Source organism: Pelecanus crispus, chromosome 3 (assembly GCF_030463565.1).
Source record: "Pelecanus crispus isolate bPelCri1 chromosome 3, bPelCri1.pri, whole genome shotgun sequence".
NCBI lineage: Eukaryota > Metazoa > Chordata > Aves > Pelecaniformes > Pelecanidae > Pelecanus > Pelecanus crispus.
In genome coordinates, this window is record NC_134645.1 from 73,597,797 (window position 1) to 73,620,904 (window position 23,108).

The 23,108-nt window shown below is 37.6% G+C and overlaps 1 protein-coding gene across 1 annotated transcript in view; it reads left to right on the forward strand.

Moving 5' to 3' along the window:
• TRDN (triadin) overlaps positions 1–23,108 on the forward strand; it is a 199,601-nt gene that overhangs the window by 134,216 nt on the left and 42,277 nt on the right. The window contains exons 24-27 of the mRNA XM_075707713.1: positions 4,698–4,748; positions 6,606–6,656; positions 7,233–7,283; positions 17,111–17,140. Coding sequence (XP_075563828.1) covers positions 4,698–4,748; positions 6,606–6,656; positions 7,233–7,283; positions 17,111–17,140 — 183 coding nt within the window. The remainder of the gene's footprint in view (positions 1–4,697; positions 4,749–6,605; positions 6,657–7,232; positions 7,284–17,110; positions 17,141–23,108) is intronic.

Consider the following 23,108-nt stretch of genomic DNA (forward strand, 5'->3'; position numbering starts at 1 on the left):
ATTTTTTATCAAACAGTTTCCATAGTTTTTTTTAATTTGGTCAGAGTAGACAGTTAGCTCAGCTGAATTTCTTTTCATCCATTATTTTGCTGTGTGTTTTTTACCCATCTTGTTGCTTTCCTCCTTTCTAGAGATAGCTGTATTTGAAAGGGCAAGTGATTTATGGATAAGTCTCATTTGACGTGTTCTTTAGGTTCTTCAGGATAAAAAGATCTACCATATAGAAAGACATATTAATGATTATTCTAAATTATAGTCATTATATATTACTTCAAACAAAGAACAAAATGAAGAGTTTAGTTCAAGCACTGTGGAAAGATGAAAAAAAACCCTAAAACAAAAGGAGGAATAATCATATTGCTAGATATATTTTCAAATTCCTGGAAGCTGTGTTCATTCACTCACCCTTGTATAATTGGGCAATCACTAATTAATCACTTCTTTATACACAAATTAAAATTAAATTGTAAGAATCTGCAAATCCTGTGGTTCATGTGTTGTTCTTCCATGTGTATTCTGCTCCTAATGTACACATGCCCCATTTACATGAGCTTAGTTATCTGGACCAGAACTGTGTATCCAAACTCTCCTGGAGTCCCATGGCCCTCTCCACAGACCGACTATAACCTGTTGTTCCCTGATGGGTTGTAGTGGAAAATCAGAAGAGGCACTTGAGTGACAGCTCTGCCCCCTCCTCTTCTGCATGGAGCAGGTACGCTCAGCCTGCTGCTCCTTTCAAAGGATTATGGGGCGGGGAGAGGGGAGGGGAGAAAAAGAAAGAGAGAGGGGACGCAAAATATTTTTTTCCTCTTTGGCAAGAGTTTCTTTAGAACCAATGGAAAGGGTTTACCAGCCCTGAACAAGCTTCTGTAGTGTGTCCTTCTCTGAGTGCTCCCACAGTGCTGCATCTAATCTCCTAGGCTCACAAGCAGTAGGTCAGCGACTTCAATCACTAACAGGTCCATGTCATGACAGAGGAGGTTAGACCTTCTCCACCCGGCCCTCAGAAAGGAGCAGGCAGGAATGTGTTTTAAACATCAAGTGCAGGCCATGTTATGTCAGACTTCCTACATTTTAGGAAAACAAGGCAAAACAATCTCTGTAAAAATTCCAACATATTACTCAAAGGTTACCAACTCACACCACTTTCTTTACCCCATGTAATAGAGTCACTTAAGCCCAATGCATTACTGCTGCTAACAGCAAGATCTTGACCTGCTACTCGATACTGAATAGAGCTGCAAACGCACCTCAGGCTCCTGAACCCCTGCAGCAGCGCCGATGTCCAGCCCAGCCGGGCCTGGCCCCCCAGATCCTGAGAGCACTTGCTGATGCAGCCATAGCTCTTTCCCATAACAGGCATCAAACTCGCACAGTGCACTGTCTGTGTCTAAAAATGTGGATGCTGATTAGCGAGCTGAGTGGCAGCAAAGACTTTGTAGGAAGAACTTACAAAGCTGTGTGGGAGCAACCCTTAGAAGTCTTGGTGCCTTTCTGGTCTATGTGCTTTCCTTATTGCATTCTGGATTGCTCTGCTGCATAAACATACATCTAGCACTATAAATCCCCCATTTCAGTTACCATATTTGCCCAAACTGCAGCTCATAAATTAATCAAAGCCTTATTTGTAAGCCACTCTTTCCCCTCTCCATCACCTCTTCAAGCCTCCTCAGTGGGCCTCTCTAAAGGTTGAGCAGGTTATTGGGGCCTTCTTTTCACTCTTCGTAACTTGGTGTCTTACAATGTTCCTTAAAGTGGATGTTTCTGGCAAATAAAAATATATTGAAGGACACAGGAAAGTAAGGATTTTTAAGACTGCATACACATGCTAATTATATATTTTGGGAGTTTTTTACTACTCATGTAAAACCAAATAAAGGAACATTTTTAGATGAGGTGTTAAAGACTTGTGATGATTATTGTTTGCCTGGCACCTTATGCAATAAAAGAGGCATCATCATACCTCATTCTGTTTGAAAGATGGGCTAAGTTTGGATGAACAAGGATGATGTCCAGATCAAAAACCTTATCATAAAGCAGGCTATTTTTCATAAACTGATGCACGGTGTTTTTACTTAAAGCAGAGACAGGAAAAACAAATCCTTGAATTTAGAGTTATTGCTGGGTGAGTCTATAGATCACAACCTCACAATGTTACCTTATCTTTTTTATGAGGTGAATAAAATGTCTTCAATCTTAGAGTCTAATTTTATTGTCAGTAATTAAGCAGAACACTGAAAGAATATACTTTCCACTGTCTTGTGATAAAGGACAACTCAAGACTCCTTCTGAATTTATAACTAGCTTTTCAGCTTTTTCCTGAAGTAAAGAAGCCCACTTACTTACAATAATGAATATAAAAGCTTATTTTCTGTTGACATAAGCATATTCAAATAATGTGAGGCCAATGAAACTCTAAGGTATAATTTGCCATGTGTTATTTTGATAGATGTCTTACCCAGCTAATCAGAGTAGAAGCTCATTCATCCAGAGTCTCTAACAGTGGCACTAAAAGCTCATGATATATCATATATAACTTCTCACTGTTTTTTTCTAAGAAATTTGCTAGAATAGCTCTATGCTGAGTTATTAAAGTGACAGCATTTGTGCTGTATAGATAATGCAAATTCACTCTTACCCTGTGTCCCATGATTTGTTTTCCAAACAAATGTTCCTTTTTTTCCACTTGTTTGCTTTTGCCATGTTGTGGGATATCTTTGCATCTTTTCTTATGTCAGTTATGTATGCATAATAAGCCTATTTATTTTTATGCACAGATTGGTAGGGGAAATCAGTCAGTAGTGTGTATTTCTTTCTTGCCATATACATAATAGCACATTGTCACTAAAGAAACAAATGTGCTGATTTGCACTTGTTATGCAATGCTTGTGCTTCCTTTAAAGTAAAAGTAAAATGAAATAACATCTTGCCTATAGCATTTTTTATCTTGACTTATAACACACATTTTTTTTCTTTAAAAGTAGAAAGTTATGTTCTGGGACTCACCTACAGAAAAGCAGTGTCTGTTCAGTTAATGTTTCCTCCTATTTCCATCTACTTACTTGTTGTTGTAATTTACATGAGAACTAGATCTTTGTCCTGAAGACTTCACATACTGCTGCTGCTGCATCTTTCTGTATCATCTTCCTAACCTGACCCAGCTTCACCCCGGAGTAGGATGTAGGAGGAAAGTAGCTAGCAAGGCGAATGTTAGCTTTAAGCCAACTTTATAGTTTTCCCCTTCTGGGACCAGCAGGAAAGTAGTCAATCAAGAGCAGAACTTGGAAAAGTCTTCAGTGAGTCCCTGTTTAAACCCCTGAAGATGAAAACCTGCTCCCTGGAAGGGAAGCATGACTGGTGATCTCAGTGGCCTTGGCTCAGACAGTGGGGAAGTTGGTGCACCATGGGAAGTGTACTGCATTGATAGCTGCATCCAAAAGTTGTAAGAATCAAAAGTGCTGAACCTCCTTTAGCAGCTACAAATTGTAGGAAATCTCAGGGACACCTGCTACATGGATGACAAAAAAACCCTCATGGGCATATGCCACCAAACCCACAAGGCCAAAGGCAATGGTTTGTGCCAGTGGCTGTAAGAGTGGTCGCTGATCTTTGAGATCACAAATGTGCACACAGTAAAATGGTCAAGTTGGGTAGCTGTTGTCTCAAGGCTTCCTATATAGTCAGCACAGTGGCTCCTTCAAAGGGTTTCAATCTTCACCCTGGAAGTTTTCTCTCAATCACCCAAGGGAGTCCACCTGCTGCTGTGAAGACCAGGCTCCTAATTTAAGTACCTATCTGTGAACGGTGTGATTTCTCCAACAGCTTCAGCCACCTTGGAAGTAAACTTTTTCTGCTACAACTCACACTTAAAGACAGATGGATAAGTGGGATTGCTTCCTGGTACCATGGCAGCCAGGAGAATGATCAGAGTTAAACTTATTTTGGAAAGGATCTTCTTTTAGCTTTATCTGTTTTACTGAAGATTTGGTTAACTTTCATTTGGAATAAATGGCATGTTTTTTCTAGATGCTTAGGTGCTATATCCTGTCAGATGGATTGCAATTGGGTCTACTCAGCATCCTGCAAGCTGTGATATTCTCTCTCCTAAACCACATACATTCATAAACCTATGAAATTACTTCCTCGCTTTGGAAAAAAAAAATTCCTCCTAATATTCCTGATACATACACTTAAGAGGTCAAGAGACTATTGCTTAAAAGAAAAAAAAAAAAAGAAATTAAATTTTAGTTCTTTATATAACGTAATGTATGATTTTCCTGTGTTTGCTGACCCTGAACACGTGCTCCCTGAGGACTGAGGCAAAAAGCTAGGCTTCAGCCCATAAAAGAAAACAGAATACTTTCTGTCTTCATGCAGTCTTGGATAAGGCCCTAAGAATTTCTAAGCTCGTGTCATTACTTGTATTTTCCCCTTCTACTTTCTGATTTCTTCCTTCTGTGAGGTCTCTACGGACAGAGTGATCTATAGCAACTTCTACTCTTGCATTTGCTACTAACATTACTATACCTTAAAAAATATAAGGTGGTCACTAAAGAGGATGTAAAGACAGGTCAAGGCTGCATCCATTTATGTTCCCAATTTTAGTCTTAATTTTTAAATATTTTTTACTTTTTCTTTTAAGTGTAGAAGGGCAGTTCTGTCTTCTAAGTCTCAAAAACCTAATTATCTCCCTACAGATCCTCTGAAAGGAAAAAATCCCAAGAATCCAATGGTGTCAAAAGAAAAAGGTAAGTGAAGAAGTTAAGAAATTCAGAACTGAATATCAAAACAGCTATTCAATGCTAGAAACAGGTCTTGAGTAGCAATATTCGAGGATGGAAAACCAAACCCAACCTGGTTCATGTTTAGATTACTTTATCCATGATATTGTTTTTAACATTTGTGCTGTACAGATCCCCAGTAGGGTCCCTAGTAACTACCTGGGGTTCTTTTAAATGCAGAGATTTTAATTTGCATCCTGGGGGAAGTACTAAAATGTATTTTTATACCACCTTTGGATGTTGGTCTGTCAAACCAAGTTGTTTAATTCCCATATTGGGGACATTCCTGCAGGGAACTAGATTAAATCTGGTCCATGCAGCTATGGCTCAAGAATGTGGTTAACTGAGAATGAGACTGGCTGAGGCTACTGACAGATCCAGGTGTTTGAGGATGACTGATAGAAGTCAGGGTTTTTTCCTAATTTGTTGGCAACATGGATACGTACATCTCTAATCTTTTCGGTTGCAGGAGATTGGACTGCAGGGGGGTTGAGCTCGATGATCTGTCAAGGTCCCTTCCAACCCAAAGCATTCTATGATTCTATGATTCTATGACTGCTAGCTGTGCACACAGAGGTGAAGGATTATTTGATAGTGTCTATTTGGAGAAAACCCTATTTGTTGCAATGTGACATGTATTGAACAATAATACAAATAATTATAGGATTCATGGACACTGATGACTTTCTGGAGAGTACTGAAACAGCTCAAAAATTTCAGGGAAACAGCAAAGGCTAGCAGAACTGTGCATGGTTCCTGAGCCAAATTGTAATGAAGTCCCTCTTTTTGGAAGCTGGAGGTATTCAATACAGTCCAGATAACGGCTGGCATGGTGCAGAGTACTGAATAGATATACAACAAAGTGATGCACTTCTGGGAGGAATGTATTATTCCTTGTGAAAACTCTGAGGAATGAAGCCAGGGCACCACTTGGGGCTCAGGATTCTCCACTTCATCACTGTTGTCAGTCCATGCATCTCACCTGGGCACCACAAGATCATAGTTTTCCTTTATTTGTGCTTAGGCAACTTCTGGATTTTCTTTTGTCCTTGGGTTCTGCCTTGTCAGGTACAAGAAAGAGAGATCTAGAATTTTACTGGTTTTTCCTCATCTTCTTTAATACTTTGTCATATGCTGCAGAAAAATTAAAGATACAACTATGTTCTTGGACTATTCATTGTGACATAAAATATGTGAATGTACATTTAAAGGATGAGTATTGCTCTTATTTTATACCCAGCTTGCCTGTCATTCTAAAAAGCTATATATACGCAGGAAGTAAAATCCTGTTCACATGCAATACCCATATGGCCTCTTTGATATTAAAAGAATAATGGAGTCCTGAATGAGTAACTGGTCCTTTTGTCATTCCTGAATAGAGAAAACTCCCACTTACCTTTATCAGCAGCCTCTGGCTTTCAAGACCAGTATCCCTAATATATTAATTGTATCAATGTAGATTTATTTTTTATTTGGGTTCAGCAAAAGAAAAATGCATTGAAGCTAACTGCTCTATGGAATTGCTTTCCTCTTTGTAAGTTGTTATTCTTCACTGCCTACTTGAGAGACAGCTTAACAATTTCCTCAAAATGTGAAGAAACTAATGACATATTGAAGGCTTATTATTTTGCATATCCAAGTCTAAAAGGATGAATGAATGACCTCATTGTTTTGTCCTGTTCTTTATTTCCGTGCTGTTGAATCCATTTAATTACCGCATCTTTTGTGCTCTCTACATATCAAATTGTTTGACTCGCTTTCTTTTCAAGTGTCATCTTACTTCTCTAACTTGACTTCTGATAAATGTTAAATGTTTCTTTCTAGAGACTGGTAAAGGAAAAGATGTGAAGCCTCCAGCAGCCTTAAAGGAAAAGGGTAATGTCTTATCATTATGTGGTTGGGAAATAAGCAGTCATCCTCATGAAAGAGTCTGCTGGTATTTCAGTGCAGTTCTGATATATTTTGAATTACAGGCTTTTGGTGAAAAGGAACTAAACCTAGCTTCTTCCCACTCAACAGATCTGATATATTGAAAGGAGCAGTGTCTGACATGATTCAGAAATAATAAAATCATATCCCTTATTGTGGTGGTCTTTAACTGCTGTCTGACCTGCACAGCCAATATTGCAGTGGTATGAGTGAATTAGTAACAGAGCTTTTACTTGAATTCACATGACAGGCTGAAATGATAGGCTGCACAGGAAGGAGTGCATGGTTTGAACTGCAGAAACTTTGCCAGCTAATTTAGTGGGAATAAAGATTTGAAAGCAAACCGAAAGTAAGTTGAGCCTTTTACTGAAGTAAACAGAAATTCTAATTCTTAGCATTTACCTCTTTTGCACATTTTGCTTGATCTGAAGTTATGCACGTTTGCTATAGTACTGATGGACACAGTGTACACTTATATTACTAACTTCCTCCTTCCATTTTTGTGTTTGATATCTTTTCCAGACTCTTCAAAAGGAAAAGAAATTAAGGCTTCAACCACAATTAAGGAAAAAGGTAACAATCCCAAGTGGAGCTGAGCCTTAGCATAAGATTCAGTTGAGAAAATAAATCCCTTGTGCAAGTATTCCCAAAAGAAATCCTAGTTTCTTCACTTAGCCATCCATAAATATCCTTGACTGACATACTTTGCTGCTAGACATTCTTTTACCTAGGTAATAAATGAGAGATACTTATGGGGCTATACAAGCAAGTTGTAGCAGTAGTACTTTATAGCCCCCAAAGTTGTGAGGACTTGCTTTCTTCTTTCTTAATTTTGTCTCATTCTTTCTATTCAAATTTGTCATTTCAGATTGCGTTTTACTTTTCTTCTATAACACACTGATTGTGCTTTGCTCTGTCTTCTTACATTGAAATACCAGCACTAGCCATCAAATAAAGATCAATTACACTTTATAATAAATGACTTCTTAAATACTAGGCATTTTTAGGCAGTGATAAAACTGTAATTATAATTAACAAAATACTTTCAGGTTTATTTATTCATATCAACTAAATTCAAACAAAACTTAGTTTTACTTTGACAGTATTTGCATATTGATTAAATACCACTTGCTCATTAGAAAGCAGTCTCTCAGGTTAAATGTGTAAATAATTTAATATGGATAAGAATACGTAATAACTTGCTAACTAAAAACAGTCATTTGAGCCATGGGAATATAGCAGTCAATCTTAAAAACTTCCAGTCAGTTTTGAAAACTCCTTCAGATAATTGAATAATATTACTTCCTATCTTTAGATTTTCCCTAAGGATCATGTCGTGGTTTAACCCCAGTTGGCAACTAAGCACCCACAGCCACAGTGGGATGGAGGAGAGAATCAGAAAAAAAAATAAAACCCGTGGGTTCAGATAACAACAGTTTAATAGGACAGCAGAGGAAATAATGATAAAAGAATATACAAAACAAGTGATGCACAATGCAATTGCTCACCACCCACCAACCAACGCCCAGCCAGTCCCTGAGCAGCGATTGCTGCCCCCCGGCCAGCTCCCCCCAGTTTACATACTGAGCATGATATCATATGGTATGGAAGAGCCCTTTGGGCAGTTTGGGTCAGCTGTCCTGGCCGTGCCCCCTCCCAGCTTCTTGTGCACCTGGCAGAGCATGGGAAGCTGAAAAGTCCTTGACTAGCATAAGCAGTACTTAGCAACAACTAAAACATCAGTGTGTCATCAGCATTATTCTCATCCTAAATCCAAAACAACACACCATTATACCAGCTACTAGGAAGAAAATTAACTCTATCCCAGCAGAAACCAGGACAGATCGCTAGAAATAATGAGGCAATACTTTCTCTGACAAGTTATGATAAATAACATTTGCAAGTTTTTAAGTGCAGCTATTTCACATAGTGTATGTAGGTAGTATGTGGTAGAATAGTAGAAATCAACGATTTGTACAGTTGCATCATTCTGAAGCAAAGTGAAGGCTTAAGTGTTACAAAAGGAACTAGGGTTTAAATAGTCTGAAACTCTTTGAAGTACTCAAAGTAGATGAACCTGGATTGTCAGTCCGAGGTCAAGGACATTAGAAAAATAGGGATGCATTATTGTACCATTTCTTTTCATTTACTTTAGTCAGCAGGTCGTACTGAACTGCAGGGGGTTTCTTGTCTATTGATTATCGGTTTAATACAACTTGGCTTTTATATTTTGAGCTTCAGGCAAGCAAGGCCTATGGGCTTCCTGCTAGTTTCTTGCAAACATATCTGTGAAACATAGGTAGGTTAATGAAGAGTTAAACATTGGTTAGACCCTTAAGTATTTGACTATTGAGCTTCCCATTAAGTTTCTTATCTAATTTTTGTCCTCAGCTCTCCATAAATATTTCCGGTTTGAAGACTGATTTATATATTTAAGTGGTAATAAAAGAAAAATATTACTTATTACAAAAGATAAAATATTATAAAGAAATAATACATGTCTGCAAGAGATTTTTAGCTGCACTGCTAATGCATTTGCTTCAGTGATGTGTCAAACACCCACCCAACTATGCAAAAAATTAAGTATTTCGAGAGGACTTAATTAACTCAGTTTGATCAGCCAGTGGAACAACTGGTGAATAACAGCTCCTTTCAAGTTCCAAAACTGAGTTCTTACAAGAAAGGACAAGTTTAATTAAATATTGTAGAATTCTACTGACTGCACATTAAGTTGTTTATGCTCAGTATATTTGAGAACGAAACTCATTACCCTGAAATGATTAACTTCACTATCTCTTTTTTTTTTTATCAGATTAAGTCTTCTTCCTATTGTAGCTGACAGGACACATGCAAGATTTTCCTTATACTATAGCAGTAGAAATGTTGAGCTATGTTCCCAGTGAACTTTCATATCACACAGAATTTTTCCACATGGGCTAACTTTTTAACCTATAGATTAAAACACCGTAAGAGATCTAAAAGTTTCTGTGTTGTTGTGTCATCTTACAGTTTTATAGTTTCCTACTTGTCAAGACACAAGAACCAAGACCTGAACGTTTAGTGCAGAGTATGCAGAGTTTAACTCCACTGCAGTACAAGGTCACATTAGAGACACCTGTGATTGTTCTGTCAAAGAACAACGGCTTGGATGAAGTCTGAACTAGAACTGATTGGTTTTTATAGTAACAGCAAGATATTTGGATGACCAATGCTGTACTTTCGGGGGGGGCTAAAAGTGCTGAGTGTGCACGGCCTTTACCAGCTTCCCATGTGAGATGAGTGCTACTCACTTCAGTTTTTCGTAGTGGCTAGCACAGAACCTTGCATGCCACCTGTGAATGTACTTGACGCCTTGCACAGTTCACTGAGAGCAACTGATATCTCACAGCAGTGACAGCCTTTCTCTTTGGCAGTAACTGGCTCCATAAGAACTTAAAATATTTGGATTAGATGCTGTCAGACACATGATCAGGCCAACTGCCTTCTAAGTCTTGTGCATCTTAGGTCTGTTAAAGTGGCTGGTGTGAGCAGGACTGCAGATGCCTCAAGGCCCCTGGAGCAAGACTGCAACAGGAAAGTGCAGACTTCTTGAGTGGGAAGATCTCAGGTTGTATACATGTGTATAGTGAAGCCACCTTAGTGCCTACGATAGGATTCCATCATGTTCTAGTCACCGACGTTCATGACACAGCAAATATCATACAAGCTCACTTTGAAGGCGGTTCAGCTCAGTGGCTGCAGGTTTTTAAAAGCTGTTTCTGTCTTTTCTGTTCCATGTGACAGATCTTCATAAGCAATTTCTTAGCTGCTGGGGTTCATACGAATGCAGCACTTCTAAAAGCAAATACAACTAATTCAGTGACACTGAATATGTATGACAAGACATTGACATTTTGTCAGACAACTGTAACCCCGATGCATAAAGTGGCTTTAAGCATCCATGTGAGATGCTGTGCTTCACTAAACCTCTGTTTCTTAACAATGATAAGTGACATGTTGCATAGATCAGGCAGACAGTTTGAGAAAAGCCTCTGTAGGGAAAAGTGTTCCAGAAATTTTGCGGCTGTTGCCCTGTGAAGAAGGGCAAACAGGAGGTCACCTTTATGAGCACTGGTACTTTGTTTTAGCCAACTGAGAGTACACAGGGAGCTTCTTCAGTGGACATCTCAGTTTAAACTAGTCAACCAACAAATGCCTTGAGAAACAGCTGTGGTTTGATTAGCACTTGCCACTTTACAGAGATCTGTCAAATACAGTGTAAACTGCATTAACAGTGTAATAACAGTGTAACCCCTTTGTTAAGATAAATACATTTTTGAAACGTGAAAGTCGAACTCACACAAGCTGCATATAGAATTGCAACAGAAAATCCTGAATAATAGATAACTTAAATGTAAGGTAGATATATTAGGTGTATAAAAATTGCAATATCAGCCTGTTCAAATGTCCATCCATTACAGAACCTCATTGCTGAACATTGCCAATGAGAAATACTTCAAGAAAATATGAGAGCTTTAAAAGTCAGATATAAGATAATGACAGGTATATAAATACCAAGGCTGAGTCATAGTGGGAGATATAAAATTCCCATTGTGAGTCAGCACTTCTCTGAAAAAAAACCTTCAATAGACATTAGAAAATAAGAGGAAAAAGAACAGAAATATCATACATAATATGAATGAATACTATTTTATAAAAGGAAAGAGATGAAATCTTAATTCCAAAAAGCAGTTTATATAAATTAAAGATGGGGCATGTTTTATGGCAAACTGTGAAGTGTAACATTGTCCTTATGGCTTGATACTTGATTTTTTTTTTTTTTTAAGGAAAATATTCAAGCTGAATAAGTAGCATCTGCATATGTATGTAGAAATATACATTCAGTAGTCAAAACAGGCTTGTAAATGAAAGTAAGTCTACTGATACTCAAGGTAATTCTTGGAGGTAGGGACTGCTACATGCTGGGACTCCCAGATCTCCATAATAGCACTCTGAAAAATCCTCCGAATGCATATCTATAACTTTTTATTTAAACATGTTTATGCAATAAAACAAAATTCTTGTTGCATAATATTATTATTTCACATAATATTTGAGATCAGAAACAAGGATTCTCTCTGACTGGGACAATGCGCTTCTCAGCAGCTCACAGAATCAGGCTCCCTCTGGTTTATTGCCATTTTATGGCCCAGTTGCACTCTTTTCTGCACAGATCCAGTGAAAAACTGTCCCTCTTGTACTTTGGGCACTCCATCTGAAACGCCAGTGCAGAGAGAGATTTGCGCTCTCTGATGTGGCAGAGAAATCAGATCCCTGCGTAGCTCTGCCCTGCTCCTTGGCCTTTTGCGGTATTTTCAAACAGAGATTTGTGCCTATCTTTGGGAGTGTGTTTGAATTAATCCTCATACATTTTAGGTATCAAGTTTTAAGGATTCAGACAGGGATGAGAGAAGTCAGGCTTCTGCCAGTAGTCAGTATTTCCCGTTCCTTAGTTGTCGATGAGGGGCTGGACCAGACTCCACACGCAGTCAAAGGGGACTTGCTCAGGAATATAACCACTCTCCTACTGCCTCTACCCAGTGACTTTACAGGGGGCCTGATAATCCATATAGTGAGAATCCTGACAGTCTGAAGCAGAACTCGCACACTTGTGTTGCTTTCATTCTAGACAATGTGCTTGTGTATTCTCATTAAGGCATTGCCGGTAATGAAGAAAAAAACACTGTAAACTTTTTGGGGGGTTGTCTAGTGAATTAAATTTTTCATAGTAGGTCTGGCAGCTATGTCTTACAAATTAGGAGAAAAGGGATAGTCAGGTTTATGCAGGGGAGTTCAACTGCAACATCTTCCTTACCCATTAATAATAAAATATATGACAATAATTGAATAAGAAGTTAGTTATTTCTCCAAACCTGTTCATTAAAACCTGGACCAGAGGAGGAAAAGGGCAGGAAAGGTGTTTCCTACTACTGAATGAAAGTCATTCTAAACATAGATGCTCCAGCCAATTCAAAGGCCAAATTCTCCTCTCCGTTGCTCACTTTACTGTTTTTTAACTGAGGTTTCTTAACATGTTTAAAATTTCTCTTGACATCAGTAAGAGAAATTCTGAGCTCAGAAAGACTGGAAGAGAGAGATAAAATATCTGTTAGGAAGACCTGAGAGAGACAGATCACTTTATACAGTTTTTAAATATTTTAAAATAGTGCATTCTTCTCAAGCTATGAACAGATGGACAATTTATGGTGAGGTGGGCAAGGACAGTATCAACTTAGTGAATGCCAGCTGCTCTGCTGTAGCTGCCTACATGAGGTGGTTTTCACTTCAGCATAACAGCATGCATATGAAAAGTTATCTCAGAGTACCTGACACAGGGAATGAACTTGCGTTTGATCTTGTTTTACCATAACTTACATGTCTATAGCTAAAATAAATATAAGAACATAGCTAAACTTCCACCAACTTCAGCCAAAACAGTTACTGTCTGTCTCAAAGTGTGTCAGGTTAAATACAGTATTTTAAATTAGACCAGGGTTACTCGGTTTTAAAAATCACTCAGAAAATTGATGGAATCATAATTATAATCAGAACAAAAACAAATGTCTGGAAAATCATGTGACAGAGATCTAGCCTGCATGGTTTCTCCAAAAGGACATTATGTCTTAGTAATAAGTGTTTTGAACATCTTAATAAAGTAATAAGCACAGCCTTTATGGGATGGTTTACATAGGCCTTTGGAAAGTTCCAGTTTAGGAATTACTGCAGAAACTAAATAGCTGCTGCCTAAGAGGCACAGTATTGAAGGAAATAAATACCTGATTAGGAAGCAGAGAGCAATTGATTCATTTTCATCTTGCAGCCTGTTTACAGAGTAATTGTTTATGATTCCACGTCTGGACTCATGTTATATTCCTTAGTTAACAGGAAAAGATAGAAATAGCAATGTAGTGAAATTTTCAGATTAAATAAAACTAGTTAAACAATTCAGGATCAGAAGGGGCTATGACACACTGAAGTTACAAGATGAATGGACAGCATGATGGCAAAGAAAGTTTAGTGTCACTAAATAGAAAGTAATATATATTGGAGGGAAAATATTAAAGAAGAATTTATCTCTGAATTTACTACATAAATTCAGGAAAGGGCCTAAGTATTACTGCAGACAAATCAGTGAAGAACTTTCTTCCATATGCATATGCATTAGGAAAAATGCATATATTGCTTTAAGGCTATTGTGTAAATCAAAGATGCATCTTGTCTGGAGTGTTGTGTACAAAACTCTTGCATGATAATGTGGCACTGGAGTGGGCTAGAAAAGAGCAACAAAAGTCTCATCGAAGGAGAAACAGGAAAGGATAGATTACTTTTGAGTATGATCATGATAAGATTGAAAATCACAAATCTAAGTCAAGGGCTCTTCAAAAACACCACAGAGGAACTGGATATCTATATGGAAATGCAGTTTTCACAACCCAAATTTTCATAATTAATTACTGTAAATTTAGAAAGGAAGTTAAATTTCATGCCTCAGGATGGAAACCAGTTGTTTGTTACAAGAAAATAACAGGAGAATTTGTGGAAGAAATCACTTCTTTGACAGTATTCAACTAATTATCTGTTCCTGGCTACTGCTGGGTTATATAGCTACATGGAATGGACTATTGGTGAGTAGGAAATGGTGTTTTCAAGATTTTTGGTGCTGTCAAGACATTTTCAAGATTTTAGAAATGTTTCTGTTTGCTGAATAGCTCAGAAAAATAGTCCCTCAGAACCATCACTGTCTATAGGATTAAAGGACTGATGATGATCTACATTCAAGTTTCTGATACAAGTTAAAAATGATAAAACCATACTGAATCTGAATGGTTTTTTTTATTTTATTCTCCATGAAAATACTTACTACATTGACACACATTTGCGACCTTTTCACCACTGGAAATTTGTCTTTATTTTCCCACCCCACTGAAAAAATTTTGAACAAGGTCTGTCATGAGTCTGGTTCATAATGTTTTTTTTTTTTTCCCCCCATTCCCAAACCACAAAAGATGATGGTGCTCACTTCAGGTTTCTGGACTTGTTGTCAATCTGCATTCATGACCCCTGAAAATGGGATATGTATCCTTGATAAACAATTTATATCATATCTATATTAACTGGAAATGTATGATTGTATTTGGATAGGTTTAGGAAAAGAAGACAGGTGGCTAACTAAAGTCACCGTGATTTAAAGCTATTAATATAGTCCTATTTGAACAGGTTTGTATGCACAAATTCTTCCTAATTCAAGAACTAGATACCTCTCATCAGCACAGTGCCAAAAAAAGTCAGCTTAAGAATTTGTTCTTTCTCTAAATAATCAAGGTAAAAAAAGAACACAGCCAAAAGCATCTCTCATATCTGAGCATCACAGTTTCTAGTTCATCATTCTACGTTATTTCATGTCCTTCCCTGCCCATCTACAATATATTACTCACATTTGTTCTCAGCAGGTAATCTGGCTTTTTATCAGTTGTAGAACAAATTCCTTGGCTAATCTATCATCTTTTTGCTGCATTTCAGATACAAACACATTTCTCAGCTTCTGAAAGGGAAATGTAAATTATGGTGTTTGTGCTCTCTTTCATTTATTCTTTGTCATTTTAAGTTTGAATAACAGGATTTGATCAGAGCAATGCTATTGGCAACAGCAGCAGAATGAGGGCTCTTCTGTCTCTTAAGATTCATTGAGTATTTACAATACATTCCATCAGAAAAAATATGTAATGAAAATTTGTGAAAAGCACACTTCACATCTGATATGCACATCACCTATGAAAGCAAAATGATTGCAAAGAGAACCAGATCCTGGAAACCTTGTGCCTAATTTTTGCTAATTTTAGGCATGAAATCATTTTTCCATTGCCGGGCACATTCTCGAGATACTAAAAATTTATTTCATTCTCAAAGGAGAGTAAGTGGTAGAAACCTTGGAAAATCTTAGAAATCAGAATCTTTTTTTGCCACAGGCCATTGATCAATAGCATTTCAGTAATTTCAGGTTTAACTTTTTCAGTTTTGATCTTTTTTATCCAAATGTACTAACAGTTTGAAATAAAAGGACTTTTCATTTTAAGAAACTGAAGAGGCAGAGATCAGCACCCAAATGCAAACACCTGAGACTGTGCCTGCTCCCTCCTTTGGCCTCATGACCCTTGATTTCTGTCCTGCACCAGGGCATGTTCTCCAAAGGAAGGGCAGATGTCTGCTTCTGCTTGTTTCCTTTCCAGTTCCAGTGCCGCATCAGGTCCCTTCATACTGCCAGCCTGGTGCCAATTGCTCTTTTCTGGGGAGTAAGAGCTCTGAATTTGAACTCCTCCGTCTTCTTTTGCCTGCAAATGCTAGCCTAAGGCAAAGGCTTACTACCACCACTTATAGCAGACATATTTCAAAATAAAGTGACGTGTAACTACAGTTTAGAAGGTTCAGTCCTATAAATGTAGGCTGGGGAATGGGTAGTGCATGGATTTCAAGTGGACTTAGGTATGATCTTGACTCAGCTCCATCAGGTTTGCAGCAGTCATATGCAAAAGACATCTCAGTCCTTTTAATAAAATTTTGATATGTTTTCACAGCATCCATTGCAGATATACACCATGTTTTATTGGCATCCCAGGCTGAGCTTTTGGGCGACTTTTATTCTGTCTTCAGAGTTTGAATACTATTCACACAGCACAGCTTGCTCTGGGGAACTGATTCCAGGTTGTTTAAACTGGGGAATACACAGCAGTTTCCTTCCAGTCTCTGTCCAATCTTCCTTTCCACAAAACTCATGCTGTGGGATTTGGAGGTGGGATTGTTGCATGATCAGGTCTTGTAATTCCCCATGTTAGGGGGCAGAGGCTTAGAAACCTGAACATGACTTCAGGCGGTTTTTTGCTTCTTATTTTATGCATTTGTTTACCACTACAAGTTTAATAGCAAAAAACCCCACATATTTCTCTAAAGCAGATGTTGCTTCACCACATCCTTCCTCTAGCCTCCCCTTACCCCTTCATGCCTTCCCATTCCAATCTATCCTCCTTCTTCATTGTTGATTTTGAAATATTCACTCTGTGCCTCTATCTCTCAGTACTCCTGTCTGGGAGGAATGATGACTTTGTGTCTGAAGTTAAGTGTGAGAATCTAGAAAGCTGGAATTTGTTCTCATCAATAGCAGAGCTGGGTTTCTGTGAGGAAACACTTTATCCTTCTGATTATCAGTTTCTTCATCTGGCAAAGAAATCTATTCCTAAATTGCATAATGTATGTATGGTTTGAGATATGTACACAAAAGGCTTATATATAGGTGTTTGAATTATTTTTACTGATACTACGTTACTAACTTTGCTTGTGAAAATACAGTATTTTTGTTTCCATTTCAGCTCCAGTGAAAAAGGAGGGGGAAAAGAAAGGTAAATCAATTATTTTCGCTTGACTGGAGTGTCTTTCAGGCTGTGACCACTGTGAGAAATGTTTCTTTCATTCAGTGATACAATTGTGATGACATAAACCACCTCATGTGCTACCATCAGCCGGCTTTATCTACTCCTACTGTGATAACACAGTTGTCATTTCCAGTATTGTTAGCTCCTTTTTACCACAGGCCAACACAACCCAGTATCAGACACTTCATCGTTGTGACTGGGAAGAAAATGAAAGGCTTTTGTTACCATGTTAGGATTTGTCAAAGAGAACAAAACTTGCAGTGCACCGTGCATGCTGACATGGCTGTTTGTTCTTTGCGGAAGGCACTTTCCTAGGGACATTAATTTCCTCTTTTCAGATATGTATGTAGCATGAACATAAGCTTTGCTGAAGTCACTCTTTGGTATTTTAACAGATTAGTAGAAAAATTTTCCCTGAATCAGAACCTAAACCATTACTTAAAATGTTTAAAGATATAAATATACTGTATTTATCAGATCCTAAATATCTATTTATAGTGTTGTCTTTTGGAATAAGATTTGCTGAGTTGAAACATTTTCTTGTAATTTGACAATTTTATTTCAACTGTAAAAATAATGAATTATTAGCACTAAGGTGATATTTTTCTTTAATCTATTCAACATTATTGATTATTTTGTTTATAAGCCGTATCTTGCTCACTATACTGGGAACTTTTCCAGAACTTTTCCATAGATTTCAGAGGATTATTTGAGATTTAGTATTGAGTATGTGAGAAAAAAATTGGCTCTTTATTTCTGAAGTTTACTGGTGGGGGGGTTAATTTTTTTAGGGGGTAGTGCCTTTCGTAATTTCAAAAAGGTTTGAAAATTCTGTGATTCACACAGTTGGACAATGGAGCCAACCTTTGCTGTCTATACATGAAGACATTTTCAATCCTGCTAATTTATTATTTTTTTCTGTTATCCCTACACAGAGTTGTTAACTGAACTGGAAAAAAAATTATAGTCTCAACTGTTTTAACAGCTCATGAGTAAAATCTTGGCTGTGTTCATGTCAGTGGCAAAATTCCCATTCACTCCATTGGAGCCAAAATTTCACCTCATGTGTTTAACAGAATAATAAAATTCATTTTGGTTATCAAAACCAACCATGCTCAATAGGTATCAAGCAGGATATTTTGTCCAAAGATTAATTTGCAACAACTGAGGCATGAAAGGTAGCACCCAAAGCAGGGAGAATCAGAAAACTGGCAGCTACACTTACAGCCATTGGTTTTCAGACATCAAAATGCCTGTTGTATTCACAGCCTTGAATTTATCATATGGGCTGTTACAACCTTAATGGAAAGAAAGTATGGAGGTAATTGCTACGGGTGCTACTTCTGTCAGCCTTGCCACAGGTTATGGGTCCATTCATTTACAGAAGAACATCAAGGGAATTTGTTTGAAATACTTACCACTTGCCCCTGGTTCATTTTTCATGGGTAGGATTTTTTTTCCTCCTTAACCATAATCTTCTCCAACAAAACTGACTTAAAATGCATTTTTAATGAACACTCTTTGAAGTTGGATCAATTTTTCAATTTCATTTTCTTTTCTATATATTTTCTGCTAAAAAATAATTTCCTCTGATCTCTCAATTTGTTGAAAGGATTTTGCCAACAGGTATAGGTAGGATACTTTCAAGCACCTGGCTCAGGGCAGGGTATACCTCATCCTGCTGATTACCACCAACCTACTTCACAGAAACATAGAGGTGCAAACTGAAAGTCATCTTTGGTCATTATTCTGATATCATAATTTTATTTATTTTTGGATTAAACCTCCCTCTGGTTTTCTGAGATCATAACCAACATTGGCAGTAAGGAAGGTAGTGATTGTAGTGAAAACATGCTAGTCCAATAACATTTTCCAGTAACTAAGAAAAACTGTTTCAGCAATGTTACTGTCTTCAGTAGATAGGCACTAAACTGGACAACTGGAGAGAATTAACAAGGCCTCTTCCCAAAAATGAACATACCATGCTTTAGCTTTCTCATATAGCTTCACGGTCTCTGCAGGCCCCACACAGAAAATATTGCATGTTAGCTAGCTAACTCCCAAAATTGTCAGGTTTTATTTATTTCTGCTTATTCTGTTATCAAAAATTACTCCAGGCTGCATGTGTATTCGTCTGACTCGCAATAAAAAGGGACAATGTTTGCTGGTTTTGCTTAAGGAGACAGTATTTTTTGCCCAGCTGCAAAAATAATAGAAGTAGCCAGGCAGTGCTCTAAATTGACTGGCTCATTATCCAAAATATATTGTGGTGGTAACATGCACAGTTCAAATACCACTTTATCATTTCTCATGTGAATCATGCAACACATACGCACTGTATACAAAGCTTTTTCCAATTATTCTGTCTTATTCAAATACACACCCCTCATCTAGAAAAACAAGAATAATGAGCAGTGCAGAGTGACAAGCCATCATAAAAAGAGAAAAGAAGAAGATGGAGTGACACTTTCGATCGACAGTACATTCTGTGCATAGCATAAATCAGACAGGAAGGAGTTTGAAAGAGGCAGAAAAGAAAAAAATTAAGATGGTGAAATTTTATGTATTTCGCTGATTTCTCCTAATATGATGATACTAACAGGAACCTTAAGGCACAATTTGTGCATGAAATTTATGCATTAACCATTTCTATTTGAAAGGTTAGCTCTCTAAGACTTTGTGACCGAAGTCCTAGAAAATAGTCAGCTTCAGCTTCCAGCAGCATGTTATGCCTTCTTTTAATGTGTGTGGGATAGAGGAGCTGTCATAGAAATGTGGAAAAAATTGTCAGTTCCTAAAGGGCAAGAGGTAGCAACCCTTTGCATGAGGAAGGCACTTCCTAAAATCCCCAAAAGCAAATGTGGCTGCCAGTACATGAAAATTTTAAACTCCTGCTCATAATTCAAAGCACTACAAGCAGGGATTCAAGTGAATTACAATAGACCCAGGTATTGGTGATGTGAGATAAAGCCCATCAGCTTCAGGGCACCTCCAGAAAACAATAAACAAAGCTGCAACACCAAAACAGTTCAGCTTTTTTTCAGTTTTAAGTGCCCTTTTTGAAGGAAAGAGATGTTAATATTTTTAAACCAAAACAGTATTTTTATATTTCAAAACTATTTCATAATTACAGAGAGTTCCAAAAATGCTTTGTGTGAAATGGAGCCAGATTAAAGCCAATTTCAAGGTTTCCTAGTTCTGCATAAAATGGAGTTTCTCGTTTCAATTCAAAGCTCCCATACCTTATTGATTTCTGACTAAAGAGGGCATGGACTGAGGCAGGGATGTCAAGCAAGCAACCTTAGCAAGCTCAGTAAGTTCTCTCTCCAGGCCAGTCTCAGGAAAGCTTGCCTGAAGATTCATTACTTCTGTGATTCTAGTGAATGCAAACGGGATTTAACCATCACATAATCCCTGTGGGTTATGCATCCACATGCGTACGTGTAAGAAGAACTGCCTCATTGTTTGAAGTGAACCACGAACCTGAGTTGCCAGGAAGCTGGTTTCTCCAGGCTCCCTACAGCTAATGAACAAGAGAGAGAGAGAGAGAGATTAAGAGTGCTCCGTCTTGCTTCTGAGAGCAAGCTAGAGTGTCAGGGTAGTTGTCTTCTGGGAGTCTCATCTCCTATATAGACTGCCTACAATTAAATGTTATGAGTACTTGTAAGCTAGTGAGATGCAGAAGCTAGTTCTCCGTCAATAACATGACTCCTGTTCTCATTCTCAGCATTATCATTCTGGCAGTTTGCTCTTAAATTCATTTAATTGTTTTTAGAAAGCCAAAACCTCATTCATCTGACAAGTTTCATCAATAATAAATTGACAGGAGAGTATGAAGGATCACATTTTGACCTTTTCCCAATAAATGCATCATGGTGTAAAAAACTGCCTGTAGTCTGAGTGCAGCTAACGTCAAACAAATGCAGAAAATGGGCAAGGCATGTACATTCCAGCTCCAGAATACATATTTTTGCCAATTCAGTAAAGGACAATTTCTTTTAATTACTCCTGGTAATGGTACCCTATCCATCACTTGGAAACTGCTGCTTCGCATACAGAGTGTGGTATAAACTGGCCAAGGCACAGCAGTGTCCCTTTTCAATGTATATAAAAATCAGTTTCCAAATTGAAAAAGAACTGGGCAGTAGTGTATTTCAGAATTGCTTAGCTTTGGAATTGACCAGAAAAACTGGAAGGTAGTTGTCTTATTCATAAAGTAAATGGTCACAGCAGCGTGGGATTTCTGCTCAGCTGCAAATGCCGCTGGTGCAACATGAACCACACCTTCATTATGCAGTTTTCTAGCATGCCTCAAAGGATAAGAAAGTGGACTACCTAATTCTATAGCTGCAAAATGTATTACCCAGCCCCCTAACAGAATGTGTGTTCCCAAACAGAAAAAAAGAAGTAGAAATATTTTTAAAAGTATTTCTTAAAATAATGTCAAAAATATAGTATTATGTATGGGAAAATAATAAAAACAGTCACGTGCTACTATGCAGTTTAAACTAGCAGTGCTCTTTTGACTGTTGCTGAAGGTAGGCATCTCCCTCAAGAGGTAACAGTCATTGAATTAGCCACAAGATGGAGCCCAAAGGATCTTCGAGCCGATAGTTAACACTGCCTTCCTGAAACAGGATAAGAACTAAATAACGCAGTTTTACCGAAGAACATTTTACGGGAGTCTTAAGCTGAAGACAAGGTATTCTCCAATGTAAATCCACTCCTGCCTAAAGATATTTTTCATTTAATAGATGTCTGGCCATACATTGGTGAACTTTGACTTCCTGTGCTGAAGCAACAAAACCCTGGCATGTTCAAGGAATATTGATGTATGGAGAATTTGAATGAAATACGGAAAATGCTTTGAAAAGTCTATATCAGTTACCTGAAATTTCTTTGACCTCTGTTTACCTTGTCTCAACTATCTTGGGGGGTATAAATAATATATGTCCATTTTGCAGGTTACGTGAGACTTAATGATCTGTACAATCTCTGTTAAGTGATGGCCAGATCTTGACGGATCAGGCTCATGTACTTTCCATGTTGCAGATATTTTAGCTAGGATAAGACGTGACCAGAAAAAACCCTCCAGAGTACCCGTTCAATCTAAGTAGAAAGTAGGCAGAGGAATGGTGAGTGCAGCAAGCTCAACACCTTTCACTGAATTCATAAATTCTGACTTTTTTTTTAGATCCTCAGATGAACTTAATCATTAAGAAACTTTAACTCATACAAATTTAGATGTCTAAAGTTAGTCATCTACGTTGAAGCTATTCACCCTAGTCTCACTACAGAGTTATGGAGAGAAATAAGCCTCTTCAGAGAGGTTTTCATCTGTTCACCTCTTATATCTGTCAGAATGCGAAGAATTGTCCCCTGGAGATACCTATACTTCTGACTTGACTGTAACAAGGAACATAGTTTAGGTTTAGTAACAAAAATAGAAAACAAACTGCAATGAGCATCAGGATAGTTTGTTGTTAAATATTTTAACAACCCTCCCTAAACCTTTAATTAATATTTCTCTTTTAAGAATCTGACATCAAAAGAGAAGAAAGGTGAGAAAAAGCAGGAATACATTTACAGATCTTAATAGTTGATTGAATATCCACTCTCACTGTACTTAGGTGGAGGGGCTAATGCATATATTTAATCTAGAATTCTTAACATTAAGCTGCAAACTCTATTTTTAGCTCCCTAGTGTCTCATTTTCAGTGTACTTATAGTTAGAACACACAAAACTAATGATGCTAACTTGCATCAATGTTTTTTAAAAAATACCCACAATTTTATTCTCAACAGGATTTAATCTAAACCTTGTCATTGGTTACACCTTTGTAAACCATTCAAGGTAAAATTGAGATTATACTTTTTTCTGTCTTATGTAACAACAAACCTGCAAAACAACTCATATTGATAGCTCTGGCATAGC